The sequence below is a fragment of the Hippocampus guttulatus genome, chromosome 1 (assembly GCF_054856545.1).
Source record: "Hippocampus guttulatus isolate MCC_2025c chromosome 1, RoL_Hgut_1.0, whole genome shotgun sequence".
Classification (NCBI taxonomy): domain Eukaryota; kingdom Metazoa; phylum Chordata; class Actinopteri; order Syngnathiformes; family Syngnathidae; genus Hippocampus; species Hippocampus guttulatus.
In genome coordinates, this window is record NC_141261.1 from 16,584,695 (window position 1) to 16,609,981 (window position 25,287).

At 43.9% G+C, this 25,287-nt stretch overlaps 2 protein-coding genes across 6 annotated transcripts; both read right to left on the minus strand.

Moving 5' to 3' along the window:
- Window positions 1–1,249: 1,249 nt before the first annotated feature.
- baz2a (bromodomain adjacent to zinc finger domain, 2A) lies at window positions 1,250–17,763 on the minus strand. 5 transcript variants are annotated; one of them, XM_086114717.1, is made up of 31 exons: window positions 17,578–17,763; window positions 16,360–16,483; window positions 15,545–16,258; window positions 12,653–14,419; window positions 12,314–12,417; window positions 12,145–12,247; window positions 11,685–12,068; window positions 11,549–11,609; window positions 11,253–11,361; window positions 11,060–11,161; window positions 10,743–10,965; window positions 10,540–10,601; window positions 10,392–10,457; window positions 9,905–10,291; window positions 9,571–9,825; window positions 9,226–9,440; window positions 9,077–9,151; window positions 8,833–8,998; window positions 8,701–8,763; window positions 8,479–8,623; window positions 7,825–8,384; window positions 7,393–7,735; window positions 7,099–7,254; window positions 6,857–7,017; window positions 6,500–6,565; window positions 6,142–6,425; window positions 5,923–6,058; window positions 4,693–4,839; window positions 4,342–4,583; window positions 4,112–4,255; window positions 1,250–2,841 (listed from the first exon to the last, which is right to left on the minus strand). In XM_086114717.1, exons 2-31 carry the CDS (start codon window positions 16,481–16,483, stop codon window positions 2,682–2,684), a joined length of 7,524 nt encoding a protein of 2,507 aa, XP_085970843.1. In that variant the 5' UTR covers window positions 17,578–17,763; the 3' UTR covers window positions 1,250–2,681. The 5 variants fall into 5 exon arrangements, with proteins under 5 accessions (XP_085970843.1, XP_085970844.1, XP_085970824.1 ...); XM_086114718.1 differs by having other exon boundaries at window positions 10,821–10,965; window positions 12,145–12,417; XM_086114698.1 differs by having other exon boundaries at window positions 12,145–12,417.
- A 723-nt stretch (window positions 17,764–18,486) lies between these two features.
- On the minus strand, window positions 18,487–23,758 carry LOC147210678 (prostaglandin E synthase 3-like). The gene is made up of 8 exons (XM_086114719.1): window positions 23,596–23,758; window positions 22,582–22,695; window positions 21,917–21,986; window positions 21,737–21,835; window positions 21,579–21,665; window positions 19,642–19,695; window positions 19,510–19,537; window positions 18,487–19,414 (listed from the first exon to the last, which is right to left on the minus strand). The coding sequence occupies exons 1-8, from the start codon at window positions 23,613–23,615 to the stop codon at window positions 19,395–19,397; spliced, it is 492 nt and encodes a 163-aa protein (XP_085970845.1). The 5' UTR covers window positions 23,616–23,758; the 3' UTR covers window positions 18,487–19,394.
- Between the last annotated feature and the right edge of the window lie 1,529 nt (window positions 23,759–25,287).

Genomic DNA, 25,287 nt, shown 5'->3' on the forward strand with positions numbered 1-25,287 from the left:
CACTGTGCTTTTTCCCAGCTCTGTTGCCCCAGATGGCAATGAAACAGTGAGAGGAAGCAGAAATACAGTAAGAAGCGTGCTGCAAAAAGGAAAGCAGATTTATATATTTTAATATCGCATTGTTGGGGAAAATGCATTAACATTTTTTACCCCCACAACAGCTCCCTCTGTTAGGTCCAGTGGGTCATTGTTCTGTTGAAATTGTATTCAAAACTGTTATTGGTCGTAGCAACAAAAACATATGCCGAGGACTTTGAACAAGTATTTAGCCCTTTGCTTTTTTTTTCTTTTGGTATTACCTCCTGTACTTTAAATTTGATGGCTCAGCACAAAATAGTGCGACATTTGAGATACATGTCAAATACATTGTACATAGATATTGAAAATTGTCTTGTGCAAACAGTACATATATATTCACCACCATTGTTATGAAGCCCCTAAAAAGCTGTAATGCAACAAACGACCTTAAGTCATATTAATGAACACATGTTCGCAATTTATGTTACATGTTTCAGTATACGCGCACACCTTTTCTGATAGGTCTGAGAGGCTGCACCACCAAACTGAGAGGCACCATCAACCAAGGAGAGAGACGAACACCAAGAAACTCACCAAACAAATCCGGGACAAAGTTGGTGAGAGGTACAAGGGGAGTTGGTTCGAGATATACCTGTATATCTATACATACACACACGAGAGAGGGAGAGAGAGAGAGAGAACATCTATATCTAGATATATAACACCATCAAATTCATTACGATCAAATGGAACCAATATGGCACTCAAACCTGCCAAGAGAGGGCTCACCACCAAAACCCAGATCAGGCAGGGTGAGCTTCAATCAGAGGTAGCCCACAGATCAAAAGGTCACACTGGAGGAGCTGCAGATTTCCACAGTGGTGGCCAGAGTATTGCTCCACAGGACCAGAAGCTGTGCACCTCATAGAGCTTGACAGTATGGAAGCAAGCAGTAACCTTCAGCTAAAGATAGGTGGGCATGTTTTCAGTTTGCATTTTGGAGGTTAAAAGAACTTCCAATTGCGGCTTATTAATTCTTTGAAATGGTACTGCAAAAATTGCAACCCTCACCCCCTCAAAAAAAGCATCCCTGTGCATTGTTGTGCCTATAAAGTACTTATACTTGCATTCTGAAAGTGACAAATGAGGAAGGCGATGGTTTACCTATCCCAGCATGCATTGGCTAAGATAATGCTGGAAAGATTTGTTTGACCACAAATCAAACTACTACTACGTGTGTTTTTTTTTAATTCAACTCACAGTACATTCTACAGATGCACACATGTTACATCACCTTAATACAACAGAGTCTTGTAATACATCCCGTTAAAAATGAATTGGTCCTAAAAATATAAAGGAACAAAATTTCATGTCACCAAAACTGTACATTATTAAAAAGTCACATAACAACACATTTGGTTTTCCGGTCTTTTTTTTCCCCCTCTCTCTCTGTCTTTTTAGAATAGGAATAATGTGTATTTTCTACAAGCTGATCTGAGGTCAGTGTAAGAAACCAGTTTAAATAGAAGCTGGCCTGCAGTGTAGTCCCGCCGAAGTCACGTAACGAGCAGTACCCCATCCAACGCTGGCCCTTGAACAGCACAAAAAGTGATGGAAATGAAGAATGTAACCAGGCGGGAATGTAGCCAGTGCTCCGGAGCTTTTCTGTACAATATCAAGATAACCCAAGTTCAATGTTTACACGTTTTCAGACTAATACTCAAGTTCTTTTACAAGCGTATTTTTCACACACGTCCTCTGTCTTAAGAGCACGCATTCAGTGTGGGTGCGTCTACAACGGATCCTTGAACAGAGCACAAACTAGTGCAAGTAGCACCGTTCTAAACAATCTGCTGTCTACAGCCTGCTGTGTCCAAAAAAAATCCACCTGACCGACATCAAAAAGTCCTCCAGTGTCTTTCACACAGCAGCAGTGTGAACGTGTGCGCGCACGCGCGTGTGGCGAAGTGGCAGTTACACGAATTGTACTGTTTCTTTGAGTTGAACTGGCCGTTTTCATACATCGTCTAGACAATTCTATGAGGTCACCTGTACACATTCACTACACGCTATTCCTATTAAATAATCCCAGCTATCATCATCTTCATATATATTTATATATAGAATATATAATAAAAATATATTGAGCCAAAAAAACAAAACAAAACAAAAAACCTTCTAGGCATAAGACCACATTACAATTCATCTGAACAGGTCAAAAATGGCCTAGGATTGGGGTTTTTTTTTTCTTTTTTTCTTATGGGATACTAAGCAGGTCCAGGATGCAGTCGCCCAGTTGGGAAAATGCAATGAAAATGACAGATCAATGTGGAAAGTCCTTGCCCCAGGGGGGAGACTGAACAAAAAGCCTTGACCAGCCTTGGGACTTGTGAAAGGGTGCTGAGCGAGGGGACACACAGGAACTCATGTGAGGGTTTTTGGGAATGATATTCAAGTCAGATCAGTTGTGGGCCTTAAGACAAACCCAGGGAAGAGGGAAAAAAACGTGGGAGGTAGGGGGAATACTACAGAGATACCTACACATGATGGGAATACACATAGCTGGAGAAACCTGACCATCTTAGTAGTAACACCTCTTACAGGGTTGGTTGAAAACACCAACAGTCATTTGTTCCACCACTGGTGGGAACGTTGCAGTGTTCTTATTTCTCCTTGTTGGAATAGAACTCTGCCCAGCGGCTCTCAAAGAAGCGCCGCATGGAGTGTCCCGCCATCCCCACCTCAGAGGTGTCTTCGTTGAAAAGCTCACAGTTGCTGAAGACCAGCTGAGCATCTGCAGCAAACTCCTCACAGCTGCAGTACCTGGAACATGGACGTGATAGGAGTTACGGGTGACGTTGTACATTGTTAAAATAAAAAAAATAAAAAAAGGGGGGGGGGGGGGCGCCCAACGCCTCAAGCCCGCCACACTACGAGCGGCGCGCCCAAATTTTCACTCAACGTGCAGGGCCCAGCAACTAGTTTTCATGAGTGGCCGACCATCAACAACGGTATGAATTCCTTTGTTTTTGCTGTATACTGGAGACATTTGGATTTCAGATCAAAATATGAATTTAAGACAAAAGTTCAGAATTCCAGCTTTTGTGTCATGTACAAGCTCCTTCTGTCTGAGGCCACCCACTTTTCAGGTGAGTGAATGCATTGGAACGGACATCATCATGTGGCAAGGAATTGTTCAATCGAGGAGAGGATCTTGCATGCGGGAGGATAATGTTTAACCGATTCATGCCAGCTAGCAAGCGCGGCTCGTAGCCTCAGCGCTGCGTGTTGTAATCGGTTGATATTAGGGACATGAATCATAGATGAGGGAATCCCTGAACTCTTTGCAATTAGATGTTGAGAAACGCAGTTTTTCACAAAGTAGTGAACCTGGCCCAACATCCTTGCTTGTGAAGAGATGAGCCTTTTTGAGCATGCTCCTTTTATACCAAATCATCACACTTATTTGTTTCCAATTAAAATATTCACTTGTGGAATGTTCCAAATACGGTGATCCCTCGCCATTTTGCGGTTCGTTTATTGCGGCCTCTGTGCAAAGCGGATTTTTTCAAACATGTTCATTTATAATAAAAATATATAAAATATATAAAAAAAGCGAAAATGCTGCAAAAAGTCCGCAAAAGGTCCGCGAGAGGCAGTGAAAGTCAGCAACACAACAGCAAGTCACATAGAGCATATATAGTACTGCATACATGTGTTTACTGTATTTCGTTATTCATACACTAACCTACCCTAACTTATACATGTTTAAATACATTAGTATATAGCATCAAGTAATGTTAATTACGACAACCATGCATGTATACCATTAAACTTGGCCTTATAAATATTATTTATACTCATAAGCATGTAAATATACCTATACGGGGGGGATTCGCTACTTCAAGGATTTTCTTCTATCGCGGGTGGTTTCGGTCCCATTAGCCGCGATAAACGAGGGATTACTGTAAGTTTTTTTGCAAACTTTTCCTAGACTTTTATTCCGGCTTTACCATTTTGGAACGTGTTACATGCATTAAATTAATAATATAATATCATATTAGCGTTTTACATAGCTCAGTGTAAGCCTTACCCTCCCTGCAGCAGCCTCTCTCTCATGGTAAGGAAGTCCATGGGGTTCTTGACAATGCGACGGTACCCCGGCACCAGGCGGGGGTTAACAGGCTCAAGGAATGGCCAAGCATCTGCGTGAGCCTCCATTTCCATGAGGATAATCCTAGGGAGAAGGGGGAAAAGGGTGGCGAGGAGATTAAAACCAATTCACGAAGGAGTACAGGCGAAGAATTGGAAGGTAGGACGCACTCGCAGAAAGTGAGGTCCGGCTGGTTACGTGTTGTCATGCGACGCCGTTTGGCCGCCCCGACTTCTCCTGAATGACGCGGGGATAAAGATGCTGCCGCCAGTGCGGCAGTCGCCGCCTCCTTGTGCCGTGTTGCCATGCCAGAGCTCCGCCGAGTTGTTGCATCGTCATCCGAGCTGTTTTCTTCATATTGCTTCTTTTTCACCCTGGTCCGTTTTTTGGAATGTGGTGATGCGCTTTCCTCCTGAGGGATAACCCAGAAGGCAAATAAGCACGCTGATGAGCGATAGTGACTATTGCCTGGGAAAGAACCACTGCGTAATGCCAACTGATCTCTTTGGTCGGGTTCTGACCTTGGCAACACAAGTTGGACAAAACCAGTCTCCCTCGGGCACCTGGGTGAGCTTGGGCCTCAGGCAGTACATGTGACATCCCCGATCGCAGCCGTCACACAGCAGCAGACAGTCATCGTTGTCACCTTTCCTGCAGATCTGGCATGTCTTGAGACGAGAGACATGGTCAAAATGGAAAGTTAGAAAAGCAAGTCCAGCATAAAGTAGCATTGGGCAATATAGCTGCAAAATAGGGAATGGGCAAGAACATCCTGCCTTATTTCAATGTATTGGGGACTCGAAGGCAGCTGATGTCACGGATACCAAGGCGCCCTCTTGTGCTCGTTTTACAATTATGAGGTAAATGACATACATGGCTAAAAAGATCATTTTTCTCAGTGAATCATATCCATTTCTTGAAGTACCTGCATGTTTATATTCATATTTAAGAATGCATGAAAGGAAACGTCACACTTTTAGTTATCGTATTTTTCGCACTATAAGGCGCTTCAGAGTAAAAGGCGCACTTTCAATGAATGGTCTTTTTTAATACGGTTTTCATTTATAAGGGGCACCACATTATAAGACGCACAGAACAGAAGCTACAATAGTGTCTGCGGTTGAGGTATGCATCCACTAGAGCTTTAACTCATATTCCACAAATGCAATATTAATCAGAATGTCGTGTTTAGACTAATGGGGCTCCATAAAACATTCTTTTAGAAAATATTTTTGGGTTCACTCCTCCTTTAAAGAATATAGTAAAAAAAAAAAAGTGCCCATTTTATAATGAACGACCAACTGGTTTTCATTGTTAGACAATCAACATTTTGTAATTAAAACTGTCCAGAGCAACACAGTATTTTGCTCTCTTGAAACCAAGATTTTACACAAACCTTTCCCCATAAAAGTTGGTCATTGAGACAAAGTGGCATCACAATCACAGTCGCAATTTGGCAAGCTAAAATAACAATTTCAGTAGCAACAGAAACTATGTTAAGCAATCATAGTGTGCACATTCATTTATGTCTATTTAACAGTCTTTGAAAAGTAACACGATGGGTCTCGCCAGCCTACACAGGGCGTTTGAGCGCTGCCAAGCGCAGCCACACGCTGGCAACAGGCACCGTACAATACAGTGTCAGCATAATTAAGACGCACTATGCAAACCATTTAAAAAAAAACATTTAAATGAAAATCCTCCTCCTTTTTAATCAACCATCCCTGTCAGTCAAGTCTGAAATCTCTTACCACTTTAGTCACAGATCTCTCCCAGGCAATAGCTTTCTCTAGCTGCAGCAAACACAGGCACAGCTGAGGGGCACTGCGGCAGCGATCTAGGGCCTGCCGCCATGTTCTGAGCCGAGAGGTGATCTCACTTTCTAGACTGGAACAGGAGAAAAGCAGCAAAACAAAGATTCAGTACTGCACGCAGACAAAAAGAAAAAGGCTTTCATCCCTCCCTCCGACCTGATGACGTCCATAGGTTGCTCTTCTCCTGGCGTCGGCGTGAGAGGAGCGAGGCGCATCACCTCGGCTGGGTTCCAGAGCGGCTCCTTCAGGTAGCGCCTCTCGATATTGCGCTCAAGATTGGCAAGGCGTAGCACAGCCAAGTCGAGCGGATGGGTGGCGATGCGAGGCAGGCCGGACCACTCCTTCTTGGTTCGGACGATCCAGTCATCACGTGGGTCGGTGTCATGTTCGTAGTATTGGAGGTCAGCCCGGGTGGAGTCCCGCTCTGGGATCGTGTAGGGCTGTAAAGGAAATTGAGTGCTTGCAGGTTAAGAAAATTGTGTGTTGCTGTTCAATAGTCTGATTTTCTGGCTACCTGAAATTCTACAGCTTGTGCCTCTGTGCTGGATTCAGTATCGTTGACTACATTCTGAGGAGGAGCCTTAAGCAGTCACAGAAGGACAAAAGCAGTTTATTTTGTGTTGCTTTAATGGATGGGTAAGTAACTCCGGCCCTCGAGGGCCGCTGTCCCCCTCCTCCAGCAACACACCAGGTATCCAGTTTCTGCAAAGCCTACTGATGAGCTGATCATTTGAATCAGCTGTGTTGGAGGAGGGAGACCTCTAAAACAATCAAGACAGCAGCCCTCGAGGAAAAGAGTTGCCCACCCCTGATCTGATGTCTTGGCATTCATTCATTCTAGGTTGATCATCTTGTTGCAGTGATCTCTCACCTTTAGATGGAGGTCAGCAGCAATGACTCGCTGCTCCAGGTCCTCCACCCATCGGAGGGCGCTATTGTCAGTCTCCATTGCTTTTTCTTGTACTTGCCAAGGTTGCTGCAGAGCCTCTAGCAGGACCTCCTTCTGCTCCACTTTTAACTCAAACATAGGATCTAGCGGGAGAGAGCATTTCAAGTACGTGAAAAACAATAGCTCAGCTGGTGAAGAGTTTTAAGGCCTCCATTCATGCTCACCATCAGTGGCTTTGCTGCACATCTCCGTTAAACTCTCCAAGTGTTTGGCCAGGTGTTTATGGAGCACCTTTTCTCTGATGCCCCGTGGATGGAGAGCTTGCAGTGTGCTAAACAACTCCTCTGGATCCTTGATCCACCACCAGCCACGCACCATTGCTGCAAACATTTTTATAGAGTACATCATTAGCTGAATCCATATTAATGATCACTAAAACACTGCAAAGACAGCTGTGGCAAAAACTAAACATTCTATATTCTATGACTAATATTCTCTTTTCAGTGTGTTCTGCTTACATGCTGGTATGGGCTTAACCACCAACTGTATAAAGTACTGCTGCTCAAGCTCTTGGAAAGCAGAAGTGGGAGGGCGCCCTCTGCGTTTGGCTGCGGCTCCCCGCGGCCCCCTCCGAGCAGGACTACTGCCTCTACTGCCCCTCCTCCGCCTGCGGCCTGGCCTGGCGCGAGTGGTCGGAGTCCGTGCTACAAGGGGACTTTGAGCAGAATGAAGGGGAGTAGGCAGTGGAGGCGTACAATCAGGAATGGGGGATATCTGCACTGGAGCGGGAGCTTCCTCTGGCGCCACTATGGCATCTGGGCCAGTAGGAGCTTCGTCAATGGATGTCATGAGCACGTCCGACTGAGAGAAGATGCAAATAGAAATACAAGTCATTGCTACTTGGCACATTATTAAATGTTAACTATGTTTTGGTCAAAACAACATCCAACCTGTATAAGCGAAGCATCAAGTGTGGGCGGTGTACTTGGCACCTGAGGCTCACGCAGAGCGTTTTCATCACTTGGTTGTTTGAACGACTGACCCTGATTCTCTTCCTCATCCTTCACACACCCCTCTGGTTGACTGCCCTCTATGGGTTCTGCTGTGCTAGCGTCGTTGAGTACTGCATGCCTTGATTGACTGAGCCAATTCAGAAAAGCAGACTGCGAAAGATCTTGAGTAAACGTGGTGACTGGAGACACCGGCCCATCTTCTCCTGCTGACCTGACGCTACTTCGGCGCTGGCGCCGGATCTTTGCCGTGCGGAGGTGAAGCTCCACTTCGGGTTTGATTTTTCGGGGCCGTCCTCGTCCTCTTTGGCTGCTCATGAGGGATGCAGTGCCAGGGAGTGAGTCTTCCTCCGGGGATGAAGTCTGAGCTTGAGAGATATCGGGGGCAGGTGAGGGGGTTGTGGCGTGAGGTGGAGTCGTGGCCACAGGCACCTCCTCTGTTTTGGGCTCCTTTTTGAGGAAGGTGACTGGCACCTCTGCTATTACAACATCCCCTGAGGCTGTGATGCAGGCGTATGGAAAATTAAGCAAAAATATCAAGCCAGTGATTTGTTTAAAGTCAGCTTTCATATTAACATATTCATCCAGACTCACTCAGAAGCTCTTCAGGACCCTCAACTAGAACTGCTCCGAGATGAGGGAGAGCCAAGTACCTCCGCCTATAACGATCTTGGCCCAACAATACAGCCCGCATGGCATGAGACGACTGAAGAAGTTTTTTACGGAAGAATGCTTGCCGCTGTAGATGACCAGTGAGTCGAGGATTATGTCTCACGTCGTAACAGACTTAATGTTTCTGAAAAGAATTTGCCTTACCTTGCTTAGCTTATCTATCTGCCGTTCCAATTCGTGGACGCTGGCATTGGCGGGGCTTTCACTCTGTAGAAAAATCGATAGAGAAGTTTAAAATGCTCATTTATAGCATTTGTAGTTTCAAGGAATACATACGTCACTTAATTTGGGCTCCTCTTTGCGACCACGGCGGTTGCTTCTCTCCACACTCTCCTCCAGGCCGAGGTTCTCCTCTTCAGCCACTCGGGCACTGCGTCGTCTTTCCTCTAAACAGAGTTGTTCTTCTGAGCGGCCAGTGCGATTCGCAAGTGCAGCCTTTAGCCTGGAAGATGGAAAACATTCAACACCGGAGTCATATACAGAGCAGCATTAATCTGGGGTGTAAGAGTGTGCGACTTACTTGCGAAGTTTCCCCTCAATAATCCACTTGTTCTTCCTGTAGATGGCCATGTTCTCTAGTGTGTTGTCAATGTCACTGTGCGGATGTGAGAACCTTTTTAGTCAGGAATAGCTTATATAGAACCCCAAATCATGAGAATCTCTTCAAACCTTGTCACTATGTTGCTACCGTTGAGCTCCTCCACCACAAAACCGAGCACGGCTGCCTTGGTTTCGGGAGGCAAGGCATGAAAGGATTTGGTCCTCAATGTGTTGCATACCTCTGTCTCATAGCCATGAGATTCCAGAAAGATGCGGAGTACCTCTGAAACTGTGCTGCGGGTCAGCTGGAGCTCAACCAGCTTGTCCCCGAGGATCTTGACTGACTAATGGCGGATGGTAAAAAAATAAAATAAAATTTAAAAAATATATATATGTATAGCAAAACTTAATAGCGCTCTGAATTGAACTGCATCAACCAAACACAAATAAAGAACCACAAGCAGCATTACACACTTGATAATATGACGGCAGGCCAGGATCACGGAGTGCAGATTCCATTAGTTTTATGAGCAGATCTTGGACCTCTCCCTGGCTTTCACCCATGCCGAGCAGACCTTCTTGCAGGGTTGCAAGGCTGGGGATGTCCTTGGGTACATTTAGGCCAATCAACTTTCCGTAACCATGAAGGAATTCTACCACCGCCAGGCAGTGGGAAAAGGCTGTGCCTGAGAGAATCACACCAGGGACACGGGACAGCTCTGGCAGGGGCTGCAAGAGGGAAAGGCCATTATAGTTGCTCATGTCTTCAATCACGGTGAACAAAGTGATGACAGACATTGAAACTCACTCTGTGGTCAGTGAGACACATGTCTTCAGTGGGTTTCCTCAGCTCTTCTAAAATTAGCTGTTGCCTCCTGCGTTCCTCCATCCGTCTCTGCGTCTGCACTCTCCTTTCTGCAGTTTTCTTGGCTGCCAGGGCAGCTCGAGCCGCTGCCTCTGCCTCTGCCTGAGCTTTGGCCAGGGCCTTGGCTTTACCGCGAGCACTCAGTACCCTCTTGCCCTGGGCTATTCTCTCTTCATCTGTCTGCTGGATAGGAGGAGCGACCTCAACTTTGATGGACCTTCGTCTACCGGGCTTCTTGGGCTCATCCACAGACTGTGACACAAGCTCATTTGTCGGTGGGGCTGCCAGATCTTGGGGTTCAGCCTTCACTTCCAAACTCTTGTTCTCTTGCTGTAACAGAAACCCAGATCAGGACACACAAGGAATGGTCGAGGTGGCGGTGAGCAAACAATGATGCATGATCAACGGTAATTATTTCGAGCATATATACCTTTGCTCTCTTTTTATCCTCTCTCGTCTTCCTAATCTTAGCAACCTCTCTTCTCCTTACTCTGGCCTGAGTGAGTCATAACAAAATCAGAACTGGACATCAAAGTCACAGCAATTTAACAATTACTTGCACATTTCTAAATACAAACCTTTCTCTTCATCTTCTTCTTGATTTTTGTAATTTTTTGCTTTTCTTCCTCCGTGAGTGCTTCTGCAATCACAGAATATCTGATTAGTTGACTTCAAATATTTGAATGTCACATTCCCGGCATCAAGCCTGTACCATCACAACTACAAGCCATACCAAATACATCCTTTAAACCTCCTCCGATCTATGATCACAGTCACTCACCCTTATTTTCAAGTCTCTCCAATAGCTTGGCATCAACTTTACTAAGGAAGTCAATCATCTTGGGTTTGGGGGGTCTACCTGGCCGGCGGGCCTGCCCTGCCTTCAGGCCTCGAACCCTGCTTGGTTTCTCTTTATCAGGGTTCGGCGGTCGACCACGCCTGCCAGTGATGGCCATGATCATCGAAGGAACTTCCTCATTAGCCAAGAGAACCCACTTCATACCCTGCCACACATCATAAAGAAAGAAGAAAGTGCATCATAAATATTCAAATTTTAATTGACAGCCGATGAGGTGTATGAAATGCAATGCAATTAACCTCAGGACTTTCCCTTTCTTCATAAAAGTCTCCAACAGGCATCCGTGGGCTGAAACTGAAGTGTTCTCTGGTGACAACACCGCCCTGATGTTTCTTCAAGTACTGACCGACATAATTAAGGAGGACATGATCAATAAAGTGCCATTTACATTTACAAATGTCTTTGAGGGTTTTCGGAGGGTGCAAGAATTACCTTGATGACTTCCGGGAACTGCTTCATTCTTCTTCCACAAGGCGTGTAATACCAGGTTTCGCCCTTCATGCGATCATTCATCTTCTTCACGCGAATCTCTCTCTTCCATCTATTATTAAGAGAGCTTTATTACATCACCGTGAAGGATTTGAACTATTCCTTTAAGAATATGACTACCACTTAAAGATGGAGCAAACAGTGGCTGTTTTCAATTCAATTAACTTCATCCAATCTAAATCTGCTCCTTTTTTTTTTTTTTTATCTATCGCCCTAGTAAACAGTGGTAAGGATGTTACCCATGCAGCAGAGGGAACTGGACCTGCTGTTCTGTTGCAACCCTCCTCCTGGGAGATTCACCTGTAAAAACACACACACACATGGTCAATGCAATTACAGGACTGTTAAAACTGATTGATCTAAGCATTTTCTCACCTTTCCCTGCTGTGGCGCTTTCATCTTCATTTTCCTCACCACCAGTGGCAACTCCTCCAGCATCATCTTTTACCGTGGTCATGTCCTTTCCATCTTGCTCATGTTTCCTCATTCTTTTAATCTTCTTGGGTTTTGCAAAGGGCGAGCTGATGGCTGAAGTGTTGGCAAGAACCGCGTCAATCGCGGCTGTGATTGAATCAATTTCCTCAGATGGGGGCTGAACCTGGCCACATTCGTCAAGTTTTGCTTTGACCTGTTCTGGTCTAAGAGAAGCCTTTCTCTTCCTTCCCTTGGGTCCCTCCTCTTTGTTATCAACTTTGTCAGCATTGATCTTCTCCACCTTGGGTGTTCGACCACGGGGTTTTCTCTTGGCCTCCTTGGGAGCTTGAAAATTAAAGAAATGCAAATTATACAAGGATTTTAGAAACAACATTTTGTGACCAATGAGAACACCGAATACCTGATTTACTAATCCACAAAGCCTTGGGAGACTGAGGTTTGCAAGATTTTCTTGGGTTTTTCAGACATCCTCCAGTGGCTGACAAAACCTGATCTGCGACTGGCTGCAGTGGGTGTACAGCAGGATTTCGTGCTGGGGTACTGCGGGCAATGAAGTTCTCATCTCTCACCTTGAGACTTGGGGTAGTCATGATCTTGAGTGCTGCGGGTGATTTGCTAACCGCATCAGCGTCTGGTGTATGATGACCTACGGGAGGCCACCCTGCTTCCGTCTCTGAACAAAGACATTGTGCGATTGTATTTTTGTCAATGTTTTGTGTTCTGCTCTATTATTGTCATTTCATGTTAAATGTTCTGTATAGTGCTGTTACAGGTGCAGCTGCGATAGCGCTAAATAAACAACAATGTATTGTATTATTTTCCAGGCACTATGCATTTACATAATTTCTAAATGAATACACAAGCACGATTTTTCACCCACTTTATAATTAGAAAACACATATATATACCTTGGATAGATGGATGGGTTGCCCCAAAGGAAGTACTGTTTAGGGAAGACTCCAGCATGGACTCTCCTTCCTCGGAGAATTCCCTCACATGGGTTGAGTTCAGACTTGAATAATCCACAGATGACCTGCCATCTCTAGTGGTCTCATAAACTGAAGATGGTTGCTCTTCTGTATGAGATGTGCCATTTCCAAGGTGAAAGCTGTTGCCAAAGCTGCTGGAGTCATGTATGCGTGAGTTGCTATTAGCAGAGGACTTATCTAAAAGGGAACCGGTATGGATTCTTGATGGTGTGCTATAAGCTGAACTGTCACCATATTGAGAACTGGTGATTAAAGAGTGGTCAAAACTTGTTTCAACGGTCAGTGAGGAGTGTCTGGCACTGGGGCGGTAAAGAGGTGTTGAAATTCTGGTTGAAGGCTGCTCTACATTTTGTACATCGCCAGTGTTTTCACTGGCCTTTGACTCCTTTTGTATACTGCGGGGCTGTCGCTCAGTCTGTAAAGACTGTCCTGGAAGATCAGATGACGTCTGAGCGTCAGAAGCTTTGTGGGTCTTTACTTTGCCTGACTCAAGATGAGGGTGCCATTTTTCCACTATTGTGCCCATTCCAAGTGCAAATCCTTTCCCCATGTGACTGTGACCAGGGTGTTCTGGCAACAGAGGCAACTGATTTAACACGTTGACAGGAGAAGAACTGGAAAGATGCTTTCGGGAGACAGAACTCTGAATCATTTCGGAAGAGGTTGCAGGAGGCACGGATGCCGAGGCAAGAGGGATAGAACCTGGTGCTGACCTGGAGCCTTGCATCGTTCGCAGAGGTAAGGTAGTGAGAGGTCTGGTTGCGGGACTGTCATGGACTGACTGAGAGGGTGAATTGAGCCCCTCTAGGGGTTGTGATACAGAGGCAACAGCTCGACCAGAGGCAACAGCTGACGCGGTGAACAAGGACTCATGCTGGATCATGTCTGCAGGCTTACCGCCAGCAGAGGGCATTGCATGTGTTGATAGCAACATGCCAGGAGATGACCCTCCCAATGGTGAAACTATTGAAGCACCTGATGCATCACATATTGATACGTTTGAGTTTCTAGCTGTTGTGAGAGGGAGCTTGGAGCCTTGAACCATTTGTTGAAGAGATGAGATGGGTGTAGAACCAGAGTAAGAAGATGTGGACACTATGGCAGGTGCCAAGACAGCTGTTATTGGTCCAGAAACTGAATGATGCACCCGAGACTCAGATGAAGGAGAGGAAGTAACCCAAGGAGATCCACAAACACCATCAGTCAAGCCTGGAGGTGGACAAAACTTCAGATGTGTTGCAGGTGAGGAGGAAGAAGAGGAGCCCACCAGCAGATTTTTAGATCCATCAAGTGTTAGTTCAGTAGCAGGAGAAGGAAAAGGAGGTGAAGAATGCCTGGGAGAAGGAACTGATGATGACTGGGGAGGAGTACATTTGACATCAGGGAAAGAACCATTACTGGATGGAGGGGAAGCTATGGGAGATTCAACAGTAGGAGCACCAGACACCTTATTCAGAGACGTTGTGGAAGATAACGAAGCAGTGAGTGTCGTTTGAGGAGGTGTGCTTGCTCCAGACCCTCTGATGTCCTCTGGTGGTTGGGCAGTTGGCTTTTCAGAATTCTCATGATGATCAATTGTATGTCTGACAGAAGCCGAGGAAGAGTCAGGAGGCCTGAGAGCAACAACTGTCTCCTCTGTGCAATTACTGTCTGTGTTTGCCTCCTTGTCTTCCTCCCTCATACGCACTAAGAAAAAAGACCAGAGCAAACAAAAATATGGGCGTTATGATATTTATATAAATATCAAATTATCTATCTATATAGCTATAGACAGCCAATACACAACCCCATAATCAACACTACCAACTTCCCCTAACCACCCACCCTCTCTCTAAAATAATACAATATAGTATAAAAAGCCTCACAAACTCTTATAACTGGGATGTGGAATTAGTTAGAATTGAACAATCGTTGAAATTTCATAGGTTCTTGCAGACTTTACCGAACATTTTTCATTTTTGCTTTGTAGCAGTTTTGTGCAGAGAGACTGATAGCTTAAACTGCTAATAATTCCCTCCATCTTGTCCAAGACAAACTTTACAGTGAAGAAAACAGTTTCTAAGCATGATGCTGCCACCACAACGACTCACTGCAGGTATGTTCTTTTGATGATGAACAGAACACAATACTGTAGTGTTCATAGGCTGCACCAGACATACTTTTGTGGTTAACCCTGGTTTCATCGGACCATAACAAAATCTTCCACACGTATGTGTGGGGAAAATGTGTTACGATCTGTTGAACTCATAGCTATTATTTTTATACATCCAACAGGTATGTTTATCGCAATCAACGCTCATAACTAAATCTAATCTAACTAAATGAACTTCAAGCTGACATGGTGGTGGCAGCATCTTGCTTTGGGGCAGTTTCTCTTCAGCGGGACCAGAGGCCCACCTTATACTAGGTTTATTATTACATCAGTTCAAAATAAGTGTGTGTTTAAAAAATAAAAATAAAAACATTCCAGCTTCTGCTCGCAAGCGAAAAAAAAAAAGACAGAAAAAGTGTGCTAGAAAATCTGACCGTTATTTGGTTGTGAATCAGCAGCACTTGAAATGGTGGCAGCTCTTTTTTTACTTCAATTCAACATTAGTTTGAATGCAGTTGCTCACATCCCAGTTATTTTTACTTCACTTCTCTAAAAGTTTCATTTTTTCCCAAGTGAGATGTAAATGTTAATAGGTCACATTATTGGTGGAAATGTGTTGAAATGATTTGTCTTGTCTCATATTTATAGCACAAAAACCTGACATTTGAACAGGGGTGTGTAGACTTTTTACATCCACTGCAACTGCATTGAGAGCTCACCTTGCATGGAATTAGAGATGCTGCTAGCCTGTGGGGGCTTTTCTCTCCTCATGGGAGATCCTCCGTCCGGCACGGCCGTTGATGACGTCACTGCTCTCGTGGGTGCCCCCTCTGTGTCATGTGCGGGTGCAAAATTCTGCATCCTCTGACCCGTAGACTGTTTTGGGTGCTGGGCAGATGGCAGAGATGTGTGGTGCTGCTGGTAGTATGGCATCCCATTTGACATCACGCCATAATGCTGCGGGAGGTGAAGCGGTGACCGCAGGTGGGAATGGAGGTGCTGCTGCGATGATGGAGGGGACTGACTCTCATATGTCCCATACATGCTGCGGGAAGTGTAAGCAGCAGCCTGTGGGGTAGGGTTACTTCTGTTCCAGAACTGACTGCTAGTTGGGGGCATGTTTGATGGGCCTGCCACTGGTGACTGCTGGGAGCTCTCCATATCCCCATTGAGTTGGTACGATCCTTGAACCTGTAAGTGATGTTGTGACTGAGGTTGCGCCATGCTTTGTGACGGCTGCTTCTGGTGCAAGTTGTGCCCAGGAGACGTGGCGATGGTTGGGCTGTACTGAGGATGCCCTCCCCACAGGTAGCCCATGCTGCTCTGGTGGTGGTTGCTGATATGTGGGTAAGGACTGGAAGGTGGTTGGGAAGCAGGTGCACTCGAGCCAAGTACAGTAGTGATGCCATTCACATTCATTTCGCCATTCATATCTGTCAAGTACAGGAAACATTTGCAGTCAGACTTTGGAAATTAAAACAAAACTACTTTCATGGTCACTCTGATGGATGATAAAATCTTGAAGGATACTCACTCTTTCCTTGCTGAGAAAAACTCATGGAGGAACCATTAGTATAAAGAGAATCCCCTGAGGAGAGTTTCAGTCCTGAGTTTGCTGAGGAATGAGTGCCATAGTTGAAATGATTATTTGCCTCCATCTATTGAAAGAAACGAACAATCAAACACATTAATACCCGCGTAGGAAGCGCACACATTTACGTTTTAGTATACAAAACCAATATTGCCAGCACACGTGCATCACCATTGTTCTTACTGTATTGTTATTTAATTTTAATCCACACACAGTTGGCACGTATTTACTGTATAAAGTTGGGAAGTGTCGCCTCTTGTCAGCACCATTTTGCTCCTAACAACAAGCGTCAAAATGTCGCAGCCAGCTACGGCGAGGAGCAGATGCCATCGAGGCCCAACCATACGCAACGCAAAAGCTGACTAAACCCCCACAAGAGGCTCGTCATTTCGGCTGATGAGACGCTAAACTTGAACATAACCTCCGTGATAAACACTAATATAAGACCCTACTTTGTCCAGTTAATAAAGTGATCAGTTCGACTGATCACTTTATGAAGACGCCCGGTTTAGGTCCCTCGCACAAACCCAAGTCAGCCTCTAAATACTTGATTTCCTAATTCAACGAGGCCATGACGAGCGCCGTGTTAGCACAGCGGCGCTAGCTTCATTCTCACGACAATTCGCACCAGAGCGACCCTCGTCTGGTTTCAGACGTGGTACATGTTGAGTTCAAGCCGACAAGACAACAGATATTGTGGTTCCATTCACACCAGAGGCAAACACGACGCTCTCAGTTCCAAGGTTGTTGAGCGAGATCATCACAATGGAAACTAGCGAGTAAATGCTAGTCAAATAAGCTAACAGATAGCATCCTTTGGTTAGTCACCAGGGATTTCTTCGATGTTAGCCAACAGTCCGACTGCGGGTCCGGCGAATCCACGACCACGCTGTTTTGTATCCACGACGACTGCCAGTAATAGACGTGTACACATTTGTAAGCATAATGCAAGGGTTATCGTTAGAGGCGAACGGTCCAGTAACTCGCCTCTTAACAGCTGGGTCCGCGATTGCCGCTTTTGTTCGTCGGCTAACGTTAGCTAGCAGCCTGATGAAGTTACATTGTTTACGCCGAACGCACACGGGCAATTTTCACAGAGCGTCATCCTCCCACACTGCGCTTTCTCAACTTGTATTGTGATCGCAAGCGGAACTAGCAAACCTTTCATTCCGCGGATCTCGGAGGCACGGGTGTCTCTACCCCGCGTCGCAGCTGGTATTGAAGAGAGGACGGAACCGCGATGGATAATAAACAACTCTTCCCTAACCTTTGGATTTTAAATTAGCAAAAAAGGCTGGTACGATCCCGTGCAGCCATGATTAAATGGAGCGGGCACTAGCCGCGTAAGCTTTTCCCTAATGATCGCACACATCCGGTCAAATTACGCCATCGCTTCAAAGTAAAATGCCTTGTGACGTTTTTAACAGTAGTTATGTCGTCGCTCCCCTTTGACGCGTTTGTAAAAGCAATAAGAGCAAATTATCTTTAGAGCGTTGAAAAACACGAATGGATTATCGAGTACATGTTATAAAGTCAGTCAACCCAATTACATTAACGTCAATGAACAGAAGTTGTAATTTTTGTTGGAACTTAACGGGCGTAGAACTTGCAAATACTGTACGCACTTAAATTATAAAGTAGTTAAGCATCAACATAGGAAATCGTGTATTGTACGTATTTGATTTTGTTGCGACGGGTGAGGAAATCAAGCCCAAAAAGAAAGCTTATTGTTGACGAAGTTTTTGTGTTCAAAAGGTTCAAACTAATTATCAACCACCCGCGACTGATTAAAGTATAAAGTGCTATCAAAGAGAAGTTTATAAAGCCCCGACCTCAGCTTCGGAATTCCCATTTTGAGGTGGCTTCCCAAACCTTTTGCAGGACGTCACTATAGCGATTTGTGCACCTAACTTGTTGGTAGTTTTCATTATCCTGTGACACATGGTGAACCTGTATCATTTTAGCTTTAGCAATATGCACAACAGTTTGAACCATCCAAGGTTTTAAGTTCCCCGACCCACCTAGTTAGTCAAAACAGCTTTTTAGTTATGACCAAGAGAGCATCCAAGATTTCTTTAACAGTTTATTAGAAATATGTAGACAAAAAATGAATGTCCACTGTAATGCAACATCACGTCTCCCCAAACATGTTGACAGTGCAAATAGAATTTGGTCATTACACATCACTGCATCTCTCCAACAAGGTTCTGTTCTCAATTTTGTGTGTGTATGCGTGTAGAACCCAGAGATGTGATGCTGAAGCACAACCACGCTTCAAGCCTGCACTGCAAATAATTTCAACTTGATCCTGCAGGCTGAGTGCATGTTGGAGAGAGGAACAGTTAAGATATTCAAACGAGTGAACTCCGTTTACAATACTCGATTAGATGGTAATTGGACAGATGAAACATGTTTGCCATGACTTCATATAAACAAGGAGTAAAGGGAAACGTGTAAGCAGGAAATTGAAGTTACAGAAACAACAGACCGGCTTCCTGGTCATCTAATTCACGACACATGGAAGGCAGTTTAGAGGGACCCCGACAAATTGTTTTTATATTTTATTATTTTTAACAGAGGAAACTACACTATTTACCCAACTTATAACCACAACATTTGACAAAGATTTTACTAATCATAAACCACAATTCTGTTGTAGTCAATCTGATCAACACATATTGCTCAATTGAGGACAAGCTTTTCCATCGATTAAGGTGTGCTTCGTTGGTCATAACAGTAAAGCAAGATACCTGACGTGCAGTACAGCAAATGGAAGTGGAGATAGCTGCTCTGTACATTACCATGCATGTCAACCTTCACAGGAGCATCGAGCAGAGGCTATGCATTTAATTATGGCTGCCGACTCAGTACTTTAGTTTTTTCCCCCCGATGCCTTTAAAAAAAAGTGTAAAAGTGTCGATTTCATTTGTTTCCTTTGTCTGCCGATCTTTTCCTTTCCTTCCAGAGTATCGGGCCCTCTATTCCAAGTCTGGCATTTCTGAAAGTAGGGAGAAATACAATTAGACTTTCTGTGTCACAGGCTCCCACCAGTAAGTGCCTCAGAACTTAATGATACATGGAAAAGCGACTGACTTTCATCGTCGCTGTCTGCAGACTCATCCTGGAAAAAGAAAATGTGGTTTAAAAAAATTCAAGTAAAACATGGAATGATAAACAGACGTCAATCTCGTGGCTGAAACTGGTTTAAACAAAAATGATTCTTACGTCGTCACCATCGAGATCAGGTTGGAAATCATCACCTCCCATGTTATTCATCATCTGCAACATGAAAGTGGAAAAAGTCACAAAAGTCATCTTCACTCCCCCTTATGTTGAGACCTTCACAAGGTATATTAAGATTTACAATGTACCAAGGCCAACGTTCCATTAGTTTGTCTGCACCTTTTTAAATGTCACTCATTAGGTGAAACCTTAGAAATACACCCCTGAAAAAAAATGTCTATTATCAGCCACTGAATGCGTTGAATTAAGGATCGTACCAAGTAAAACCCTCGAAATCACTACTGTAGGTGACCCTTCTGAATCAAAAGCAGTCAGTTCCATGATTCTGGGTGACTTCAAAGTCATTTTACATTTTAAACCAACTACTGTAACCTATCACAGTTTAACAGAAATGTATTTTGTCCAGGAAAAACACGGCCACGCCCACAAAATCAACATTAAAAATGTTAACATATTTGAAGTGTGTATTAAAAAATCTAATATATTAACTAGGGGTGTGACAAAAGAGCCATTTGAATCAGAAAATTGTTTTTGATTTAAAAGATGTGAGTGCATGGAATCGAACCCAACTGTTCCACTTCAAAATCTATCAAGAAATGTGAAGGTTTACGGAGTAATACTGACACCTAGTGACAATTTCCCAAATCTCTAATTTTGACCTCTTTTGACCAAAGATCTACTTTTCAAGCAGCCAATCTCCCCCTATCAACCCGTTACCACACATGCACCCAGGCACACGTGAGCACGCATTAAACAGAAAAATGAATTAGATACAAGAATTTGTGAAAAGGGAATCACCGCCTAGCTTAGTAGAGACCTGGTGCCGAGGCATGGGACACACTTTTGCAGCATGTTAACTGCATGAACATCACTAACGTAGCTCATGTGTACCGTTTTAAAATGCTTCTCCTGGCGCTCCAAATTCTTTTCTTTTTTTTTGTGGAGGTGAAACTGATTAACTGATTTGAGTACATTAGAGAGGTGAGTTCCACCGTGCTAACTATGGGCATCGAGGACTTCGAAGTGTCCCGTGGCTGGCTTTAAAAGTTCATTGCACGACATCAGCTGAGCAACGCTGTCTTGGGTGGCGATCAAGGGGAGGTAAGCTTGGAGACAGTGAGTGAGTGGAAAGAAAAGCCACCAGGTCTGTTACTAGTCTCATTTTGTAGCAAATAGTCCTAAGTTTGTTATACTGTATTTTGTTCATATACCTGTACCGTATACTTTGCGTTATAAACAGTGTTTGGAGCATATATTTTTGCATTTCATTGCTTGTGTTGTTACACATGTATTTTGTTCACAACTTGCATGTTCATAAAGGACATGTACCATTGTCATATCCCACTAATGGAAATTCTGTTATGAGGAAGGATTGGACAGCATAAATATGATTCCTTACTAGAGAATACTAACTGTATATATTGAAATTGGAGCTCCGACTGATATAATGCCAGAACTTTGAGTTTCAGAACAATCGGGAGGGAAGCAGTACACAGTCAAAGTGTGTTTCCAAACGCACCCACGATTTGGGCTTCAAGCCTGAGCACTGCTGTTCTTGGTCTCTGTTTTTGTCCAACACATTCCCCCCAAAACGCGACTAATACACTGGAGTGTCTTATAAAAATACAATACTATATGTAGACACATCCAAATTTATTTGTTTTATTAATTCATTAAAAATAATACAAAGTTTGAAGTTTGCATTTTGGCTTGGGCTCCCTCCAAATGTTCCAGTTTCTCATGTGGCCGCTTTGCAAAATTAATTGCCCAAAACAGCTATAATGTATAATAAAGCTGATATTATTTTAGAAAAAAACTATTGCTTTTTTAAAAAAAAAAAAACCTGAGAAAAGGAGCTTGAAAAAGTATTGTAATAAGAATAAAAATGAATGAGGAATGTAGAGTGTACGAGTGCTTACATCTGAAAATTGATCAAAGTTGCCCATCTCTTCCTCTGAGTCGTTCTCCCACTCTTTCCAGTTGTTAAAGTCAACAGTGAGCCATCTCTGTTGTGGAGACACATGCATTTAACCTCTCAGGTACATTTTAAACGGATGGCATCTTGAAGGCAACCAACCTGAGGCTTCTCTTTGGTCAACCTCGGCCATGACTTGCCCGGTTCTGCTTTCCGCAAAAAGCACAACACAGATCTGTCTGTGCGTTTGTGTTTGGATTCCTGCATTGAAGGACGGTGAAGGTGAGGTGTTAAAAAAAAAAAAAAAAGTCAACGTTGGTCAATGTATTTAACAATACTTACATTTTGCTCGATGGCATCAAAGAGTTCTATTTCGTTTTCATGTTTCACATTGTCAGTTCCCCCAACACAACTGGGAAAACACGCACAAGTACACATACAATTACAGAACCCGGCCTCACTTGTCCTAGTTGTTTGTCTTTTAACCTGATGTCATTCATGCTGCTAGTTTCAAGCATTCAACAAACGGAAACATGTTCCTCAGACCTGAGATTACACATACATATTTATTGGATATTTGAATTAGTCAATGCTTTGGACTACCATCATTTCTGACAAGTGCACATAGTAGCTCTGTTGATAGACAGTTAAGACCACAGCGCCTATGTGTGTGGCATAGATAAATAAATAAACAAACCAAACCAAAAGCAAACCCTTCAAAGACAGTTTAGCTGACAGAGCCAGGCTGTGCCTAGTAATTGTCAAGTCAAGTCAAGTCAACAGTATTTATAGAGCACTTTCAAACAGCCATCGCTGCATACAAAGTGCTGTACATGGAGCAATTTAACATGCACAATAAACAGTAAGACAAATCGGTAATAAAGGCGGTAGAAAGCACCAAACAGTAAAACCAAGAACAAATCTAAGTCATGCTGAGTCGAATGCCAAAGAATACAAGTGAGTTTTGAGGAGGGTTTTGAAGATGGGCAATTGTGATCAATACATACCTGAAAGCACATTTAGTTTTATCAAAAGTGACCTTTACTTCTTTGCTGTCCACTACGCAGAACTCTATAAAAACAGAGTCCTTCCTTTCGTACCACTTGGCACTTGCTGGATGCCTGTGAAGAAACGGCAAGGAGAGCACAGCAATTCTTTTGAATGGATTCAACAATATTTGCATGGCACTTTATAGGAATACAAAAGAGGGCACAAACGCGCAAGAGGTTTAGCATCACTGCGATGATACTCATTTTACTTTACAGAAATGTTAACTAAGTTCCAAGTAAAATGCAAACATACGCCATGATAAGCAATTGAAGGGCACAGTTCAGGTGGAACAGTCCTCCATTAAAAAAGGCAGTATCAGGTGACGACAGTATCAAGTTACAGTGGGCCTTAGCATTAAAAGACATCCTATTTATAAAACTAAAAACACAAATTTGGGGTAGAATGTGCAACTAATGCGCGACGGCAGACAACTCCTTGTGAGCTGGGAAGTCTGAATACGCTGCTTGTTATCCGCCACATTACAATGCAATCAACTCGTGGCCCCATGAGCCATCATTAATCGTGAATAAACTCCGTATTTTCAAAATACGGTTATGCTATTAATAAGCGTAAAGATCAACAACGCCAGTCTTAACTTCGATATAGATGTGATCCTCATTAGAACAGACTAGAAAGTGGCTGAATGAATTCGATGTCGCTAGCCGAGCTAACAGTCGAGTTAGTTGAGCCATGCGGTGCACCTGACATACGCCAGAACGTCATACAATAGTCGTCGCAGCGTCAAAGAATCCTCCCATACGTTAGTAAGCGATAGTGGCCGAAATATTTGAAAGACTGGTCTGAAAATGTCAGACAGTTAGCAAGTTAATTGTAGCTCACAGTTCACCGAGGTAAAGGCCGGCCTCCCGCCATTACCGCGGCATGTTGTCGGGAGGCTAACGTTAGCCGGCTACACAAGCACAATTTCCACTTTTTAGCCTGAGCACTGGGAGTGTTTCACACACACTTACGTGTCTGGACGTGATGTCATTGTCTTTTTCGGAGACAGAACAGCCTTGTGTGAGAAAAGCGCTTTATCGCCTGCGGAGTGAAGAAACGTTTACCACACACTGGCAGGCAACGCAAAACGTCACCACCAGCCAACCAGCGAAACTAGATTGGCTGGAGTTACGTAGTGTGGTTTTGAGAATAGCAAAGGAGGGAGCCCGTCGGCCCTAATCGACCTTTCTAGAGCTTTCAGCTGCGGAGATGATGTCGACTGTCCCTTTAGTCGTTAACAGGCACGTTACTTGAAATAAGTAATTATCTAATGTTACAAAATACTTGTTTCAAAAAGTAATCGAGATACATAGTTAATAATTAAAAAGAGGGCTGACGACATGACCAAAATGTCAAGATGGAATATTGCATTGTTGCACTGAACGCAGTGTTTTTGCATTGCGTGGTATGTTTTAGTGAGACACTTGCTGTGCCTGACGCTCTTTGTCATTCGTGCAGGGAAGCAACTACGCCGCATCGGTGTCAAACTCAGGTCCTGGAGGGCTGCTGTCCTGCATGTTTTCCAAGTCTCCCTGTTGCAACACACCTGATTCAAATGAACAGGTTAAATGTCAGGCTTCCGCAGAGCTTGCTGATGATCTGATCGTTTGAATCAGGTGTGTTGCAACAGGGAGACTTGGAAAACATGCAGGACAGCGGCCCACCAGGACCTGAGTTTGACACCTGTGAACTACGGAGATCAAGCCCTTAGATTTTACCTATATTTATAATATATAAAGTATTTATTTCTCATGGAACCCCCAAAGTGCCTTCACACACCCACAGCGGCACCCGGGTACGCGTACCCTCATTCGAGAACCACTGTTGGTAGATACTGTAGTTTTTCATATTCATTCAGCTATAATACACATAATTTACACTATAGATCGAACATTATAGAAACGATTAATAAGCACTTTGCTGAGTCACTAATTATTTTCACAGGTGTGTTTTTCTACTTCAATAATTAATGTTGCAAGGCCTCTTCGAAATTGTTCTCACGCCTTCGACCTTCCTCTTTTCCTGTCCATGGGGAAGTCAATGTCCTGAGAGCTGGAGAAACTTTTGTTTTCATTTACAAGTCTAAGTATTTTGCACTGTGCCATTTAATTTGTGTAGGGGCACACAGTGTCAATATAATTGAGGGGGGGATGTTTTCTGGTGTTATCGTCAGGTTTTGTGATTGAGACAGTTGAACGGAATCAACACAAGAAATCCTGCTGTGCGTCGTCAATATTCTTAAACACAATGCAATCGAACACCACCGGTAACATATGAACAAGTTCGCGGCGGAAAAAAAGGCTGGGGACCACTGCCCTAGATTGTCCCTTAGTGTGATTGTGAGCGTAAATGGTTATGTCTATGCGCGCGACCCTCGTGAGGATAAACGGTTCGGATAATTTTATGCATAGATAAACTCGTCCATGCGCTCACTTTGTGCTCAAGCCAAAGCAATAATCATATTACTTGTGGAAGCTTGGTGATGAAAATACTTGTTTCAAAAAGTAATCGAGATACATAGTTAATAATTAAAAAGAGGGCTGACGACATGACCAAAATGTCAAGATGGAATATTGCATTGTTGCACTGAACGCAGTGTTTTTGCATTGCGTGGTATGTTTTAGTGAGACACTTGCTGTGCCTGACGCTCTTTGTCATTCGTG

Excerpts from the sequence above, each read along its gene's own strand:
- baz2a (XM_086114698.1), bottom strand. The coding sequence starts at position 16,483 with ATGGAGGCAAATAATCATTTCAACTATGGCACTCATTCCTCAGCAAAC. Across the intron at positions 6,426-6,499 it reads CACAAGCTGTAGAATTTCAG|CCCTACACGATCCCAGAGCG; the intron begins GTAGCCAGAAAA and ends TTTCCTTTACAG. Across the intron at positions 6,059-6,141 it reads CAACCTATGGACGTCATCAG|TCTAGAAAGTGAGATCACCT; the intron begins GTCGGAGGGAGG and ends CTCCTGTTCCAG.
- LOC147210678 (XM_086114719.1), bottom strand. The coding sequence starts at position 23,615 with ATGACATCACGTCCAGACAC. Across the intron at positions 21,836-21,916 it reads TTGATGCCATCGAGCAAAAT|GAATCCAAACACAAACGCAC; the intron begins GTAAGTATTGTT and ends CCTTCAATGCAG. Across the intron at positions 19,696-21,578 it reads ACTTTGATCAATTTTCAGAT|ATGATGAATAACATGGGAGG; the intron begins GTAAGCACTCGT and ends TTCATGTTGCAG.